The sequence below is a fragment of the Electrona antarctica genome (assembly GCF_951216825.1).
Source record: "Electrona antarctica genome assembly, chromosome: 4".
Lineage (NCBI taxonomy): Eukaryota > Metazoa > Chordata > Actinopteri > Myctophiformes > Myctophidae > Electrona > Electrona antarctica.
Window position 1 is genome coordinate 22,389,577 of NC_136809.1, and position 14,376 is coordinate 22,403,952.

Below are 14,376 nucleotides of genomic sequence, written 5' to 3' on the forward strand. Positions count from 1 at the left end.
GACCGTGTTGAGCATAGATATTAAAAAATAGATGCCTCATTGGCTGCTGCAGTTCGTTGGAGCGATGTGTGTTGACGGGAGGGCGGAACTCGCGGAAGAATTTACACTGGTATGCCGGAAGAGTGGACGGCACACGTCACGCTTCCACTCAAGTGACTACTGGTCAATCACAGCGCATCTTTTCCGGGACTTATCAGACCCGAACATGCTCTCTGTGACGCACACTCATGCTTCCGCAGGGCTTCGCAAGGAATCTCGGGAATTTCTGGCCCTCCCTTGAGAACATGCCAGAGCCGAAAGGGGCGTCTACCTTTATATGTCTATGGTGTTGAGTTCGTCGACTGAAACTATGACGAAAAATGTTCGTCGACTACCTTTATTTCACTGACAAAAACTAAATGAAAACTAAATAAAAACGGAGCTATGATGACTCAAATTAAGACTAAATATTAGGGGTGGCAAAAAAACGATTCGAATTGGAATTGCGATTCTATTAAAATAAAAATGTTACAGTTGGTTACAGTTACAGGAGTTTTCACTATATGGTGTTTGTGATATGAAATGTAAGCTTAGCTTACCATAAACACAGTAAACATTATCATGTCTTCAGTCATATTCAAGTGACTCCAGTCACTTCAGTTCAGTACAGCTGAGGTGTGTGTGTGTGTGTGTGTGTGTGTGTGTGTGTGTGTGTGTGTGTGTGTGTGTGTGTGTGTGTGTGCGTGCGTGCGTACGTGCGTGCGTGGTGTGTGTGCGTGCGTGTGTGTGTGTGTGTGTGTGTGTGTGTGTGTGTGAGTGTCACTGTCCAGCTAGCCTGGGATCCACCTATGCTTTCTATGGCATAGGCATCCACCGGGAGAATCTAGACGCAGCTGCGCGACATGAGACTAATTAATTAGAGCGACAGAGAGAGAGAGGAGTGTGTGTGTGTATGTGTGTGCATTTAACAAAGGTGCAGACGATCAGAAATCAGCAGAGATGATCGACGTTTGCGCTACAATATGCCGTATCGAAGTGGACTCTGCCCCAGACCTTTTTTCTCTCCCTCTCTCTGTTTTTTACCAATACTTTTGTACTTTTACTCAAGTACATTTTAAATTCCGGACTTCTACTTGTAACAGTCATATTTCTACATTGCAGTATTGATGGACTTTTAATGTTTGTTTATAGCAGTTGTTAAAAACATTGACGATGTTTGATGCCATGTGGCCAATATAAATATATTGTGTGACTGGTTTTGTTTTTCATAATAGCATACTGTTAAAAGGAGTGAGGCGCCCCTCACTTCACATGCAAGTGTGATTTTTCTCTTTCTGTCAGATCCTCATCGAGTTGGAGACTGCCTTGCTGGACGACATTCCTCACTGGTATAAACTCCAGACCCATGATGTGTCCTCTCTACCTCTGCCCCAGCCCTCGCCGTACCTCCCACGCAGACACGTCGGAGACAGCCCCAGCAAGAAACTACAGAGTATGTTTGTGCGCGCACACGTGCACACACTTGTGTGTGTACGTGTGTGTGTGTGTGTGTGTGTGAACGTTGTGAACATGCGTGCGTGTGTGTGTGTGTGTGTGTGTGTGTGTGTGCGCGTGTGCAGGTTTATGTGCTTGTTTACGGATACCTCATTACAGACAAATTCTCCGCTATGCCTTATTAAACTTTCTTATCTCCCTGTGTAAGTTCAGTCCCCAGCAGAACCCCTGAACCCCTGAACCTCACCACCTCACTGGTCTGTGTGTGTGTGTGCGTGTGTGTGTGTGTGTGCGTGTGTGTGTGTGTGTGTGTGTGTGTGTGTGTGTGTGTGTGTGTGTGCACGCGTGTGGTTGTCATTGAGCAGGGTCGCATCGCATCATTGATACTGAGTTTGATGATGCTTTAACAGTAGAGACAAAAGGTGGGTGGGGGGCATGGCTATTGAACATCACCTTTTAGTAGGTGTCCAGCACTGGTTGAGAAAGAAGCACACACACGCACACCTGCACGCACACCTGCACGCACACACACACACACACACACACACACACACACACACACACACACACACACACACACACACACACACACACACACACACACACACACACACTCACACACACTCACACACTCGCACTGTTTCTCTCTATCCTTCCTGGACTCAACATCATACCTCACACCGCTTGTGATAAATTACACACCCAATTTAAAACAATTAATCTTGTGAAACAACTGTATGCTGCTGTGTCAGCTAAATCCACAACAGAGTTTCGCTAGTCATCGAAAAGCTGCCATATTGGACTGAATTCAAATTGTGTGCTGCTGTGTAGTATACTTACATTGCAACAGAACCCTGGTGGTCACTCACCCTAGCAGTGTCCACGCTCTTTCTCCTCCTCTGCTGGGCTGCACAAATAGTAGAGTTGTATGCCGCACTGGGTTCTCAACGTCGGGTCCTGGGCCCACCAGGGGGTCCAAATGGACCCTTGCAGGTCTGTGACTCTGATATCGTACAAACTCTCGGAGTGAGGATTTCAGTGTAGATTGGGGGTTCCCAAAGTTATATTTGTACACTCTCAAGGTCTGTACACACTAAACTAATTTAGACTGCTGTTTGTGCTATGAGTTACGTGCACACTGAGTGCCATTATAACAAGGCAATGAAGTGGCATAATAATGATTTTTTTTGGCAGGAATAAATTCATAAAACCTGCATGAATGGAGGCATCACCAAACCCAAAGGTTTGATGCGAAACAATCGCGACCCATTTTCGTATATTGTTGATTCGCGTCGCTTCTGGCGTGCAATGACCTTCAGAGTTCCAGACCCGTAAAGTGTCCCATTTGGACCCCTGGTGGGCCCCCGGCCAGACATTGACAAACAGTGGTGTATACAGTAGAAGCACTGGAAGCACACAGTGTCTATGTGCATGGTAGACTGTAGAAAACCCACTGCCATTCCACTAGAAACGCTTCATTTATAGTCCGTCGCACCACCATGAGCCAGAAATGGCAGGTCTATTAGCAGAGCTTGTAAATCTGCTATTTTAGGTGCTCAACGCCATTGTATTGCGGTGGAGTATAAATCGGGCTCAGCTCTCCTCCCATTATCCTGCATGCCTCTATCATAGATAGACATTACTTGCTGAGTGCCTTGTTGGTGCGGTAGGAAAGTAACCACCGCAGTGGGGGGTTCTTATCCACCCTGGTGCATCTGGCTTTGTCCAGCATTTCCAGGGGCGGCGGGGAGGGTGGAGGGGGGGGGGGGGGGGGTGTTGGGGTTGGGAGGGTGATATTTATACACATGCTCCTACGGGCGTGGCTGGAACCTTTCAGCAGGGAGTGTTGTGCGGGAGGAGTAGGACGGAGGCTCTACGTCCTCCCGGTGGGGGCTCCTTACTGACAGGTAAGTCAGTCTAGGACACAAGAGCAGTGACAACACACAAATGTGTGCGAGGAGGAATTAATCGGCATAGCGACTAAATTGGGGCAAAAAGGAAAAAAATAAGAAAGAAATTGTTGTACTTGAAGGACACTGCTATCACTGCTTTTGGTGCTAGTGCTATCCTCTGATTGCTTTCAGTTCAACAGTGCCCTGGCCTGGGTCAAATGACAATGAATGCCAGGTAGTCTAAAAGTAACACATTAACGTAAGTGACAGCAAAGCTATACCTGTGACTCAGAAATTGTCCTGATGCAGTAAACAAAAACAATTTGGCGATCCATGACAATACAAATAAATCATCTTTTGACCTATAGGTCTGATGGACACCATTATGTGGAAATAGTCAGCTACATGGGCTAGCATTTCTATAGATAGCTATCTTATATCTAGCCCATAATCTGTCTGAATATTTGCTTGTGTAAAACATCCTGTAGCGATGTTCCACAGTTGAACAGAGAATGCAGCAGGTGTTGGCTGGCATCTACACTGGCACACTGTTAGCGCTGGCACTGCACCACTAGCATGAACAACTAACTGGCCAGTGGTGGACAAAGTACTAATTTTTTACTTAAGTAAAAGTAGTCATTCCACAGAGTAAAAATATGTTGATCAAGTAAAAGTCCTGCAGTCAAAAGTAGCATCAAAATAGGCTTAGAGTAGAAAAGGTACAGAATCATATACATCTTGTTGTTGGACAATGATTACTAATTATTAATCACTTAGCTCTATTTTATACTTAATAAATAGCTGATCTTAAAGCTCATCTGCTCATGTTTTATAATTATTTTTGATTCATAATTTGATTAGATAATCTAAATCTGAAACGTAACAATAGTAACAAAAGTCGTCAGATAAACATAGTAAAGTACAAAAGTGCAAAACTTGCCTCTGAGATGTAGTGCAGTAGAAGTTTAAAGTATAAGCAAATTGGAATGCCTCGAAACTGTACTTCAGTACAGTACTTGAGTAAATAGTTATTACTCTCCACCACTGCTCACAACTGGCACACACCCGTAGTGAAGCACACACAACAACTAATACTGTACCTGCATGTGTGCATGCATGCGTGCTTGCTTGTGTGTGTGTGTGTGTGTGTGTGTGTGTGTGCGCGTGCGTGCGTGCGTGCGTGCGTGCGCATGCGTGCGTGTGTGACCTATGTGTGGGTGCGTAGATGCAGAGCGTAACTCCAGGGAGAGAGAGCGCAGCAGCACGCTGGCTGTCCCAGAGCAGCAGCGGGCCGCCCAGCATCGCTCCCGCTCCGTGTCCCCGCACAGAGAGGACTCGTGCCGCTCCCGCTCCAGGCCCGCCCATGTCCCCATGCAGAGGTTGGTGTCGTCATCATCCCATCCCATGAGACACACACGCACGCACGCACGCACGCACGCACGCACGCACGCACGCACGCACGCACGCACTCGCACGCACACACGTGCACACACACACACACACACACACACACACACACACACACACACACACACACACACACACACACACACACACATTCGTCTCAACTTCTACTTCAACGTTGAAATATGGAGATACAAGGTTTCTGCTTGACAGCAACGATTCCCTATTCACTGCTTAGAAAACCAACCCTGATACTGATACCAAAATTACAGACAGCTTAGTTTTAGCCCATCCATTGAATTCAGACGTCACCAGACATCAGTATCTCTGATCGTCTGGCCAGACGTAACTCGATAAACATGTAGAATCTTGAATCACACAAACGCTGTGTTGATAAAATAATTAAGATTGCATTGCATTCCATTCCATTGCATGCTGAATTATGGAATGAATGCACTGTATGTGCATACTGTGTTCATATAGTATCTAATCAAAACCCTAACCCTGTTAAAATAATGCTGTATCATCATCATCATCATCATCATCATCATCATCACCTTTATTTATACTCGGAAATACAGTTGAGGGCAAGCCCTCATTTTCAATGTAGCCGATGTTACAATACACAAAAATCAAAAAATAATACATCAAACAACATTATAAATCAGGATAAATTACAAAGGAACTTTATACAGAACAACCATCAGAAAAATAGATCAATTGAAGCAGGATCAATCACGGTGAAAAATGTTCTGGAGCATTCCTTTGAACTGACTGAAGTTTGAAAGAGTTTTGGAGTTCATTCCACGAAGTTGGGCCATTGACAGGCCCAACTTCAAGTATGCTTGAGCTAGAATCTCTGTTTAATGTGGAATGGGTGTTAAGACTTGGTTATTAGTCTGAAATGGTTTGGTTGGAAGCTTTGATGCTGGGATCAATCATCAAGTGTGTGCCAGCTAGCATTGTTTATTATTCTGTTTTCCTCACTTTGTCCTGCCTGTGAGTATGTGTGTGTGTGTGTGTGTGTGTGTGTGTGTGTGTGTGTGTGTGTGTGTGTGTGTGTGTGTGTGTGTGTGCTTATGCAGACCTCATTATAGACAAAATTCTCCATTTTGCCTTATTGAACTTTCGTACTGTACCTCCCTGTGTACAGGTATCTACGGTACATTATACAATTATATTGTGGAAAAGTTAACTTTTGTCCATAATGTGATTCTTTTGATTTGAACAAAAACAGCTTGCAATTTTCACTTTTCGAATTATTTTATGGAAACAAAACTTTACTCTTCCTGATATAATTATTTTTGTAGATGTGTGCGTGCGTGCGTGCGTGCGTGCGTGCGTGCGTGCGTGCGTGCGTGCGTGCGTGCGTGCGTGCGTGCGTGCCTGAGTGCGTGCCTGAGTGCGTGCCTGAGTGCGTGCCTGCGTGTGCGTTTGGATCCTTGGTGTAACATTGATTTCTGGATTTACCAGGAGTCTGGACGAGATCCACCAGAACCACCACCAGTCCCAATCTCCCTCCTCCCGGTACCATGACTCCCGCCTGGAGCACCAGCGGTCCGGTGACTCCGACTATGAATACTCAGAGGACAGGTAACCTCATTTCCATGACTCTACTGGGGATCCTCACCTAGGGGGCGCTATGGGAAGAATGGCTGTGGAGCAGGGCCACAGTGTCTCTTGTTACGCCCAAAGGACCGAGTGTCAATTTAACGCTTATTTCTGTACATTCTCATTTAATAGAGTCACGTCATGGTAGTTGACATGAGGTCACTCAGGAAAGCAAGAGGCCGCTCAAGTAGTGCAGTACTGGTAAAGTACATGCCCACCCACCACCACCAAGTCTGTGGGTTGGAATCCACTGTGTTGCATGTGGTTTTGTTGAGCGTCTGGGGCGGCACCTGTCACTGGGACCACCTGTCACTAGGGACCACCTGTCACTAGGGACCACCTGTCACTAGGGACCACCTTTCACTAGGGACTACCTGTCACTAGGGACCACCTGTCACTAGGGACTCTAGAGCGTTGTTGGGGCGGGAGGAGTAGGATGGAGGCTCCACGTGTCCTCCCAGTAGGGGCTCCTCACTGGCAGATGAGCCAATAGGATACAACACACTGAAATGTGTGAAGGGAGGTGTCAATTGGCATAACGACTAAAATTGGGGAGATAAAAGGGTAAAAAGCCAGAAACAAACAAACAAACAAACAAACAAAACACAGTGAAATAGAAAAGGCTAACTGGACATCTTGTCCTCAACTAGGCTTCAGTGAGAATTAAAGCAGAAAACTGTATATATAACACATATACATTTATGTTTTGTTTGTTATGTTTTATTTTCATGTATATATACTGTATATATGTATTTATGTTTTCTCACAGCTTTAAACTGGTTCTGGGCTATGATTTGTCATTGGTATTTCCTTTAGGATGGTCATAAGATATTTATGATATTTCTGAAAGGTTGAGTCTTTTGAGAGAGTATTGTGAGGCCGTAGTACTAATTCCCTACTAATACTACTAACTGTCTGATTTATTAGACCTATCTCATTCTCTAATACTGAATGCTGATTTGATTGAAATCTCAGAATTATGATTTCCTGATTTCTCTCATTCATCATAATCCCACTTGCTTGTCTGAGTTGTCATCCTCTTCTGTTGTTGTTTTATTTTGTTTTTTTGGGTTTGTTTTTGATTGTTTAACCCATCGTCATGGTGACAGTGAGGTCCTGGAGATGCACAGGTCTGTCCGGGGCGGGAGTGCCGAGTGCCTGCACACAAACAGGTAAAAAAAGAAAAAGAAAAACTGCAACAACCACCAATCACTGTTATTTTTAGCCTATTTGCCATTTTATCATCCATCCTCATTCTACTCCAGTAACTCCACATGTAACACTCTCAATGTCGTAACTGAACATATTGTCGTTTACATTGTTAAAGCTGCTCTTAAGTCAATCTGTGGAGTAGCTTGTGCCTGCGAAGGTTTAAAGGGTCATGTCATGTTTCGCACGCCAAGTGCCATACAGTGCTGTCGGTCCAGTGTACATGTACCCAAAGGGCGGAGACAGAGTTGTCGCTCAGTCAACACTGTCTCATGAAAACACACACACACGTGCATGCACTCACACGCTCGCTCGCACGCACACTCACACACACGCACACGTACGTACGCACGCACGCACGCACGCACGCACGCACGCACGCACGCACGCACGCACGCACGCACGCACGCACGCACGCACGCACGCACGCACGCACACACACACACACACACAGCTCTGATCAACCGCATCTGAGGATTACACAACTTCACAAGCGTTCAGATGTTGACCTCACACACAAGGCACATCTCTGAATTTTGTTTTCCATGGATGTGTGTATTCATGGCATCTTGTGTGTTTCCCCACTTTGTCTCTTTTGTTCCTTTGACGTGCATGATGTGTCCTACTCTACCAGGGGTGTAGGTAGACACAGCAACGACACACTGCCCCCCAAAATGCCCCTGTTAGTAAACGGTATCCATAAAGACATGTACAGGTAAGCCTATTTAGAAAACAAGCACATTAGAAACGAGCATTGATCCTTTTCTGCCCTCACCAGTGGTGGAAAATGTACTCACATTATTTACTTAAGTAAATATGTAATACAATATGTAACAGTATGTATGTAAACGGAATGTCCCGTTTTAAGTTTTTAAATGTATAAAAATCTTTTGAAAATAGCCGATCTACAAGTTCACAATGTGTCACAATGCGACACAGCTTGTAGATCTGCTATTTTCAAATGGCCGAAATGGAGTGGTTAATGTATGTTTTGTAATAATAATCAAAATCTACAAAGTAAGTAGTAACGTAGTGGAGTAAAAGTATTGGAAATTGGAAAGAATACAGTGAAGTACCTCAAAATGTTACTTTTAGTACAGTACTTGAGTAAATGTACTTAGTTTCTTTCCACCACTGGCCCTCACCCAGTTTTCCCTGCAGCAGTGGTTCTCAAAGTGGGGTCCAGGCAGGGACCCTCAGGGTTCCTCCTCCATGGGGTTTCAAATGGACCCCTTCAGGTCTGTAACTCTGAGAGTTAAGGGCGTCCTTGAAATTGAACGGTTTGAGAGCCACTGCCCTACCTACTGTACCGTATGTTGGCCATTACATTGAACTCATGTTTTATCGATGTAACCAAGGCCCAAGTATCTCCCAGAGGCTTTTGCTTGTCTTTACTGTGGTCTAACTGTGTTGCTAAGTTCCATATTGTCCTGGTGCTGCCTTGACTAACCAACCGACCATTATCCCCTTATCTCATGTGTTCCTCCAACATGCTAATGTAATGTTGATCCTAGTGTCATAATTTGCGCCAAAACACACCAGAGCGTAATGTTGTTACGGTAGGTTAGCGTTGTCGTTTTCCTCGTCTCTGGCAGACACATTAGAGTAGCTGAGTACAGACGTCATCGTTATCAGCTAGATTGAAAGCCTTGTTCCTTGTTGCGTAGCCACTAGACAGACAGACAGAACAGACCTAATGCATCACATGAGCTATTACTGTATTTCATTGTACTGTATAATACTCTAATCCACTGTCCAGCACTCGGCTAGATACGTACTTTATTCTCTAGAGAGCTCCGATGGTTTCTCCACCACGTGCGGTCCCAGCAGCTTTAGAGCTTCAGATTGCGTTATATAATCAGCATTACATCTAATCTCCCTAGGTCCAGATGTAACATGTTGTGGGGGCGAGCCACGCAGAGAGGAAAGAGGATATACTATACTACTATAATATTATGTCATGAATTCAGTAGTTCACACGGAGGATACTAATACTGTAATGTTGATTTAGGACATACTGTACATGTATGTATGTCCAGTGTCACATACATTAAGATTAAGTGACACAGCTGGTTTTCATGATCAAATGTGCAAGGCAGAGCTGTGCCTGGGTTTGTTACTGTAGATGTCTGATGTTCAGAAAATACAACCTGAACTGTCTGTCCACAATGCACGTTGTACATGTATATATCTTTACGTGAGTTTGTTTAAAATCCCCTATAGTTAAAGGGGGAACTTTAACATATAGTGTCACCTCTTAAGATGAATGTTGAGGGATCCCATTGCATTGCTTTTCCTTTTTATACCACTACAACATGCAATCCCTGTTTCTTCCTTGGTTTTGCCATTCCCTGGCAGGGCCTGTATTTTAAATGTATTTTTATCCTAACAACATTTCTTTTGCACGTTACTTTCTTTTTATTTGTCGCTCACATTTGATGTTTTTCTCTTGGTTTCCTGCATGCATGTCCCTACTGCCTGGCAGTTCCACCCTTCCTGCATGTCTAAAGAGCAAGCCTCCCTGTAAGCAGGAAACGTGCAACAGCATGCCTCGTAATGTCCTAACGCAGCGAGTGCTCAGATTCACTGACGAAGTTACAGCTAGGTAAGAGTGGAACACACAACCCTGATTTATACTTATGCCAAAATGACCGGATCTACAAAACTCACCGCACATCGCGACGCATTGTGAGCTTATGGACTGGCAATGTTTGACACGCAGCAAAGTATAAATTAAGCATTCTAAAACGGTTAGTCCCGATACTATTTGGGACACTATCCAATAATAATTCTGATTGGCTGGTTTCTGATTAGACCACGTAGTAAATGACACGATAATCTACACCAGTATCAGTTTATATCAATCCCAGGTGCGTTACAGTGATCCAGCATATATGTAGCTGAACTATAGGGAAGGGAAGCGCTTGATTTCCATACAAACCCTGGCCATGTGGGCTTCTAAGCACCGCCCGCACACATAGCATGGTGAGTGGTGACTGAGTGACTCCGGCCCGGGCGGCGCTTGTAAATACACAAGTGCCCCCTATTCCCTCGTCACTCAGAGCTGTTCGCTAAGTAGCTATGCTAGGTGTTTTGGCGTGATGTTCAAATCTGGATTAAAAAAATTATGAATTTCTATTGAATATGTTAGTTACCATGAGATTGACCTAACACATACGTTTTGTTTCTCTATGTATTTGTAACACAAAGCCTGACTGGACTGGCTGAGAAAACAAGGAAGTGTCTCTGCCTGGTGGCCGCAAAGTATTACTACTTTCTCTAGTGAATAATTAAGAACTATAGAAGAACTATGATTTTCATGTTGCCATGTTTGTACCCGTTTTAGAAAAGCAATAAGCCATGGGAGGTCCGAGGTTACCTTGTATTTTATAATGTCTGAGAGGGTTGGAGGCACTCGACTACGTCTCGTGCCTCACCACACCTCTTAGCCATTATACAATTCAAGGTAACATCACACCTCTTGTGACTAGGCCCAGATTAAAATGGAATTTAATGGGGCTTAAGCGCCAGGGCCCGCAGCTTTCAGGGCCCTGTGCGAGGCTAATTCAAATAGGTACAGCTGGCGGTGCGCTGAGCGCACACGTGTTCATTCACTGGGTGCGTGAATGCAAAAAGTGTCGATTTTTGATTTGGTGTAGCGCCAGGGTCCTCGTAGGGGGATTCAGGCACTGCTTGTGGCACGCACGCACGCACGCACGCACGCACGCACGCACGCACGCACGCACGCTTACATGCTTGCTGTTATTTTCGCAAGGCGTACATTTAGCCTGTGTGCAGCAACATGTGCCTTGTCATCATGCGATGGCAGGAGGAAGTCAGCCATCAGTTAACCAATAAGGCAACAGTGAAAACACATGCAGTAAACAGCTGTCTGCCCACCCACCACTGCACTGTGGAGAGCAGTGGGAAGTTTGACCATACGGAAGATAACAAAGGGCTACATGATGAAAGTGCTACTCCTCTCTTTGTCATCTCACTCACACACAAATGCATACGCATGCACGTGTGAGTGCGCACACACACACGCACGCACGCACGCACGCACGCGCACGCGCGCGCATGCACGCACGCACGCACACACACACACACACACACACACACACACACACACACACACACACACACACACACACACACACACACACACACACACACACACACTCTTCTCTCTTTTTCTCTTGTTTGTCCATCAGAGTTGATGATGACCATGGCACGTATCAATTTGTTAACTTTTGGTGAGTGCACAAATGACTTGCCTTTGCTGTTGTCTCTTCAACATGGCACAGGATCTTCTTTCTTCTCCAGGCCGGTTGGTCCTTGGCTAAGTGTTCCCAGTGGTTCAGGTCGATCTTAAAGCCACACATGGCCAGTCCATCTCAGCTGGGCCACTGCAAGCAAATTGGCCTTGCTGAGGACTTCAGTGTCAGGAACTTTGTCCTGCCATTTGATCCTCAGCAGTTTTCTTAGACAGCTCAGATGGAGATGGTTGAATTTTCTGGCATGACGCTGTTTGTCCAGGTTTCACACCCATACAAAAGAGTTGGTAGTACGACAGCCTGGTAGACCTTCAGTTTTGTCCCCTGCACACACACACACACACACACACACACACACACACACACACACACACACACACACACACACACACACACACACACACACACACACACACACACACACAACACACACACACACACACACACACACACACACACACACACACACACACACACACACACACACACACACACACACACACACACACACACAGCATACAGTCATGCACAAGTGGTCTGCTCACCCACTTAGATCTGGTTCCCATGGCAACTCCACAACCAACTTGTTCTAGTCCATTTGAACGGACTAGAACTGTGCGGCTGCGAGGACTGTGATAAAGGAGACGGAGCAGCCAGAGCCCTGATGGACTGGCTGTATTAAAGGAGACGGAGCAGCCAGAGCCCTGATGGACTGGCTGTATTAAAGGAGACGGAGCAGCCAGAGCCCTGATGGACTGGCTGTATTAAAGGAGACGGAGCAGCCAGACCCCTGATGAGCATGGCTGTGATAAAGCAGACAGAGCAGCCAGAGCCCTGGTGGACTGGCTGTGATAAAGGAGGCGGAGCAGCCAGAGCCCTGATGGACTGGCTGTATTAAAGGAGACAGAGCAGCCAGAGCCCTGATGACTGGCTGTGATAAAGGAGGCGGAGCAGCCAGAGCCCTGATGGACTGGCTGTATTAAAGGAGACGGAGCAGCCAGAGCCCTGATGGACTGGCTGTGATAAAGGAGACAGAGCAGCCAGAGCCCTGATGGACTGGCTGTATTAAAGCATACGGAGCAGCCAGAGCCCTGATGACTGGCTGTGATAAAGGAGACAGAGCAGCCAGAGCCCTGATGGACTGGCTGTGATAAAGGAAACAGAGCAGCCAGAGCCCTGATGACTGGCTGTATTAAAGGAGACGGAGCAGCCAGAGCCCTGATGGACTGGCTGTATTAAAGGAGACGGAGCAGCCAGAGCCCTGATGGACTGGCTGTATTAAAGGAGACGGAGCAGCCAGAGCCCTGATGGACTGGCTGTATTAAAGGAGACGGAGCAGCCAGAGCCCTGATGGACTGGCTGTATTAAAGGAGACGGAGCAGCCAGAGCCCTGATGGACTGGCTGTGATAAAGGAGGTGGAGCAGCCAGAGCCCTGATGGACTGGCTGTGATAAAGGAGGCGGAGCAGCCAGAGCCCTGATGGACTGGCTGTGATAAAGGAGGCGGAGCAGCCAGAGCCCTGATGACTGGCTGTGATAAGGAGACGGAGCAGCCAGAGCCCTGATGACTGGCTGTGATAAAGGAGACAGAGCAGCCAGAGCCCTGATGGACTGGCTGTGATAAAGGAGACGGAGCAGCCAGAGCCCTGATGACTGGCTGTGATAAAGGAGAGGGAGCAGCCAGAGCCCTGATGACTGGCTGTGATAAAGGAGACAGAGCAGCCAGAGCCCTGATGAGCGAAGCCTTTGTCGTACGACCATGCTCGCTCAAAATAATTGATTTGGCGTTTTTCTTAACTTGAAGTTGAGTTATTTTCAAAAGAATTGTTTTTGCGTAGCATGTTCTTTACTTTATTATTGTTATTTTCAAAATAATAAAGTTACGTTATTTTTGGCAAGCGACGCAATAGCCTACAACAAAGTGTGAATTTGTGTTCAAAGTGTGAAACCTTGTCTGATGGCCTTCTTCATTTTCTCTTTTCTCCCTCCCCTACCCCCCTTACCTCTTATCTCACATGTCATCCTCCCCTTCTTCTTCCCTCCTCATCTTCCTCCTTTTTTACAATTCCCCCTTTTCTTTCACCCTCTGCTCTCTCTTCCTCTGCTACCTAATCTATTATCCTCCACCTTTGCATCCCCCCCTCCGGTCTCTCTCTCTCTCTCTCTCTCTCTCTCTCTCTCTCTCTCTCTCTCTCTCTCTCTCTCTCTCTCTGACTCCCTCCCCTGCAGTGACCTGCAGCCATCTTTGGACAGAGTGAGGAGTGCCAGCACCACCTGCCTGAGACCAGACAACAACTTCCATTCTCCCGACAGAGACAGGTATACCTCACATTCCATCAGTTCATCATTTGGCCAGGATTGAACTATCACAGAGATGGTGAAAGCCGCTTTAAGCACAATGAGACAACAAGCACTCACATATCTGCAGGCACATAGAGACGTACTGTACATGTCAAGGCATTCCAAAGAATGGAATAGGTAAAAAGTTTGAAGTCAAAATATTATTATTTT

General features: G+C 46.0%; 1 protein-coding gene across 4 annotated transcripts in view; it reads left to right on the forward strand.

The window, feature by feature from the left end:
• Nucleotides 1-14,376, forward strand: part of LOC306921693 (regulating synaptic membrane exocytosis protein 3-like) — a gene marked incomplete at its 5' end in the record, with an annotated part of 88,313 nt that overhangs the window by 50,719 nt on the left and 23,218 nt on the right. Inside the window, 8 exons of one of the 4 annotated variants that reach the window (XM_079498938.1) lie at nt 1,321-1,471; nt 1,839-1,895; nt 4,591-4,744; nt 6,243-6,362; nt 7,490-7,552; nt 8,224-8,304; nt 10,075-10,194; nt 14,095-14,184. In XM_079498938.1, coding sequence (XP_079355064.1) covers nt 1,321-1,471; nt 1,839-1,895; nt 4,591-4,744; nt 6,243-6,362; nt 7,490-7,552; nt 8,224-8,304; nt 10,075-10,194; nt 14,095-14,184 — 836 coding nt within the window. The remainder of the gene's footprint in view (nt 1-1,320; nt 1,472-1,838; nt 1,896-4,590; nt 4,745-6,242; nt 6,363-7,489; nt 7,553-8,223; nt 8,305-10,074; nt 10,195-14,094; nt 14,185-14,376) is intronic. The other 3 variants (XM_079498939.1, XM_079498940.1, XM_079498941.1) reach the window with 3 other exon arrangements.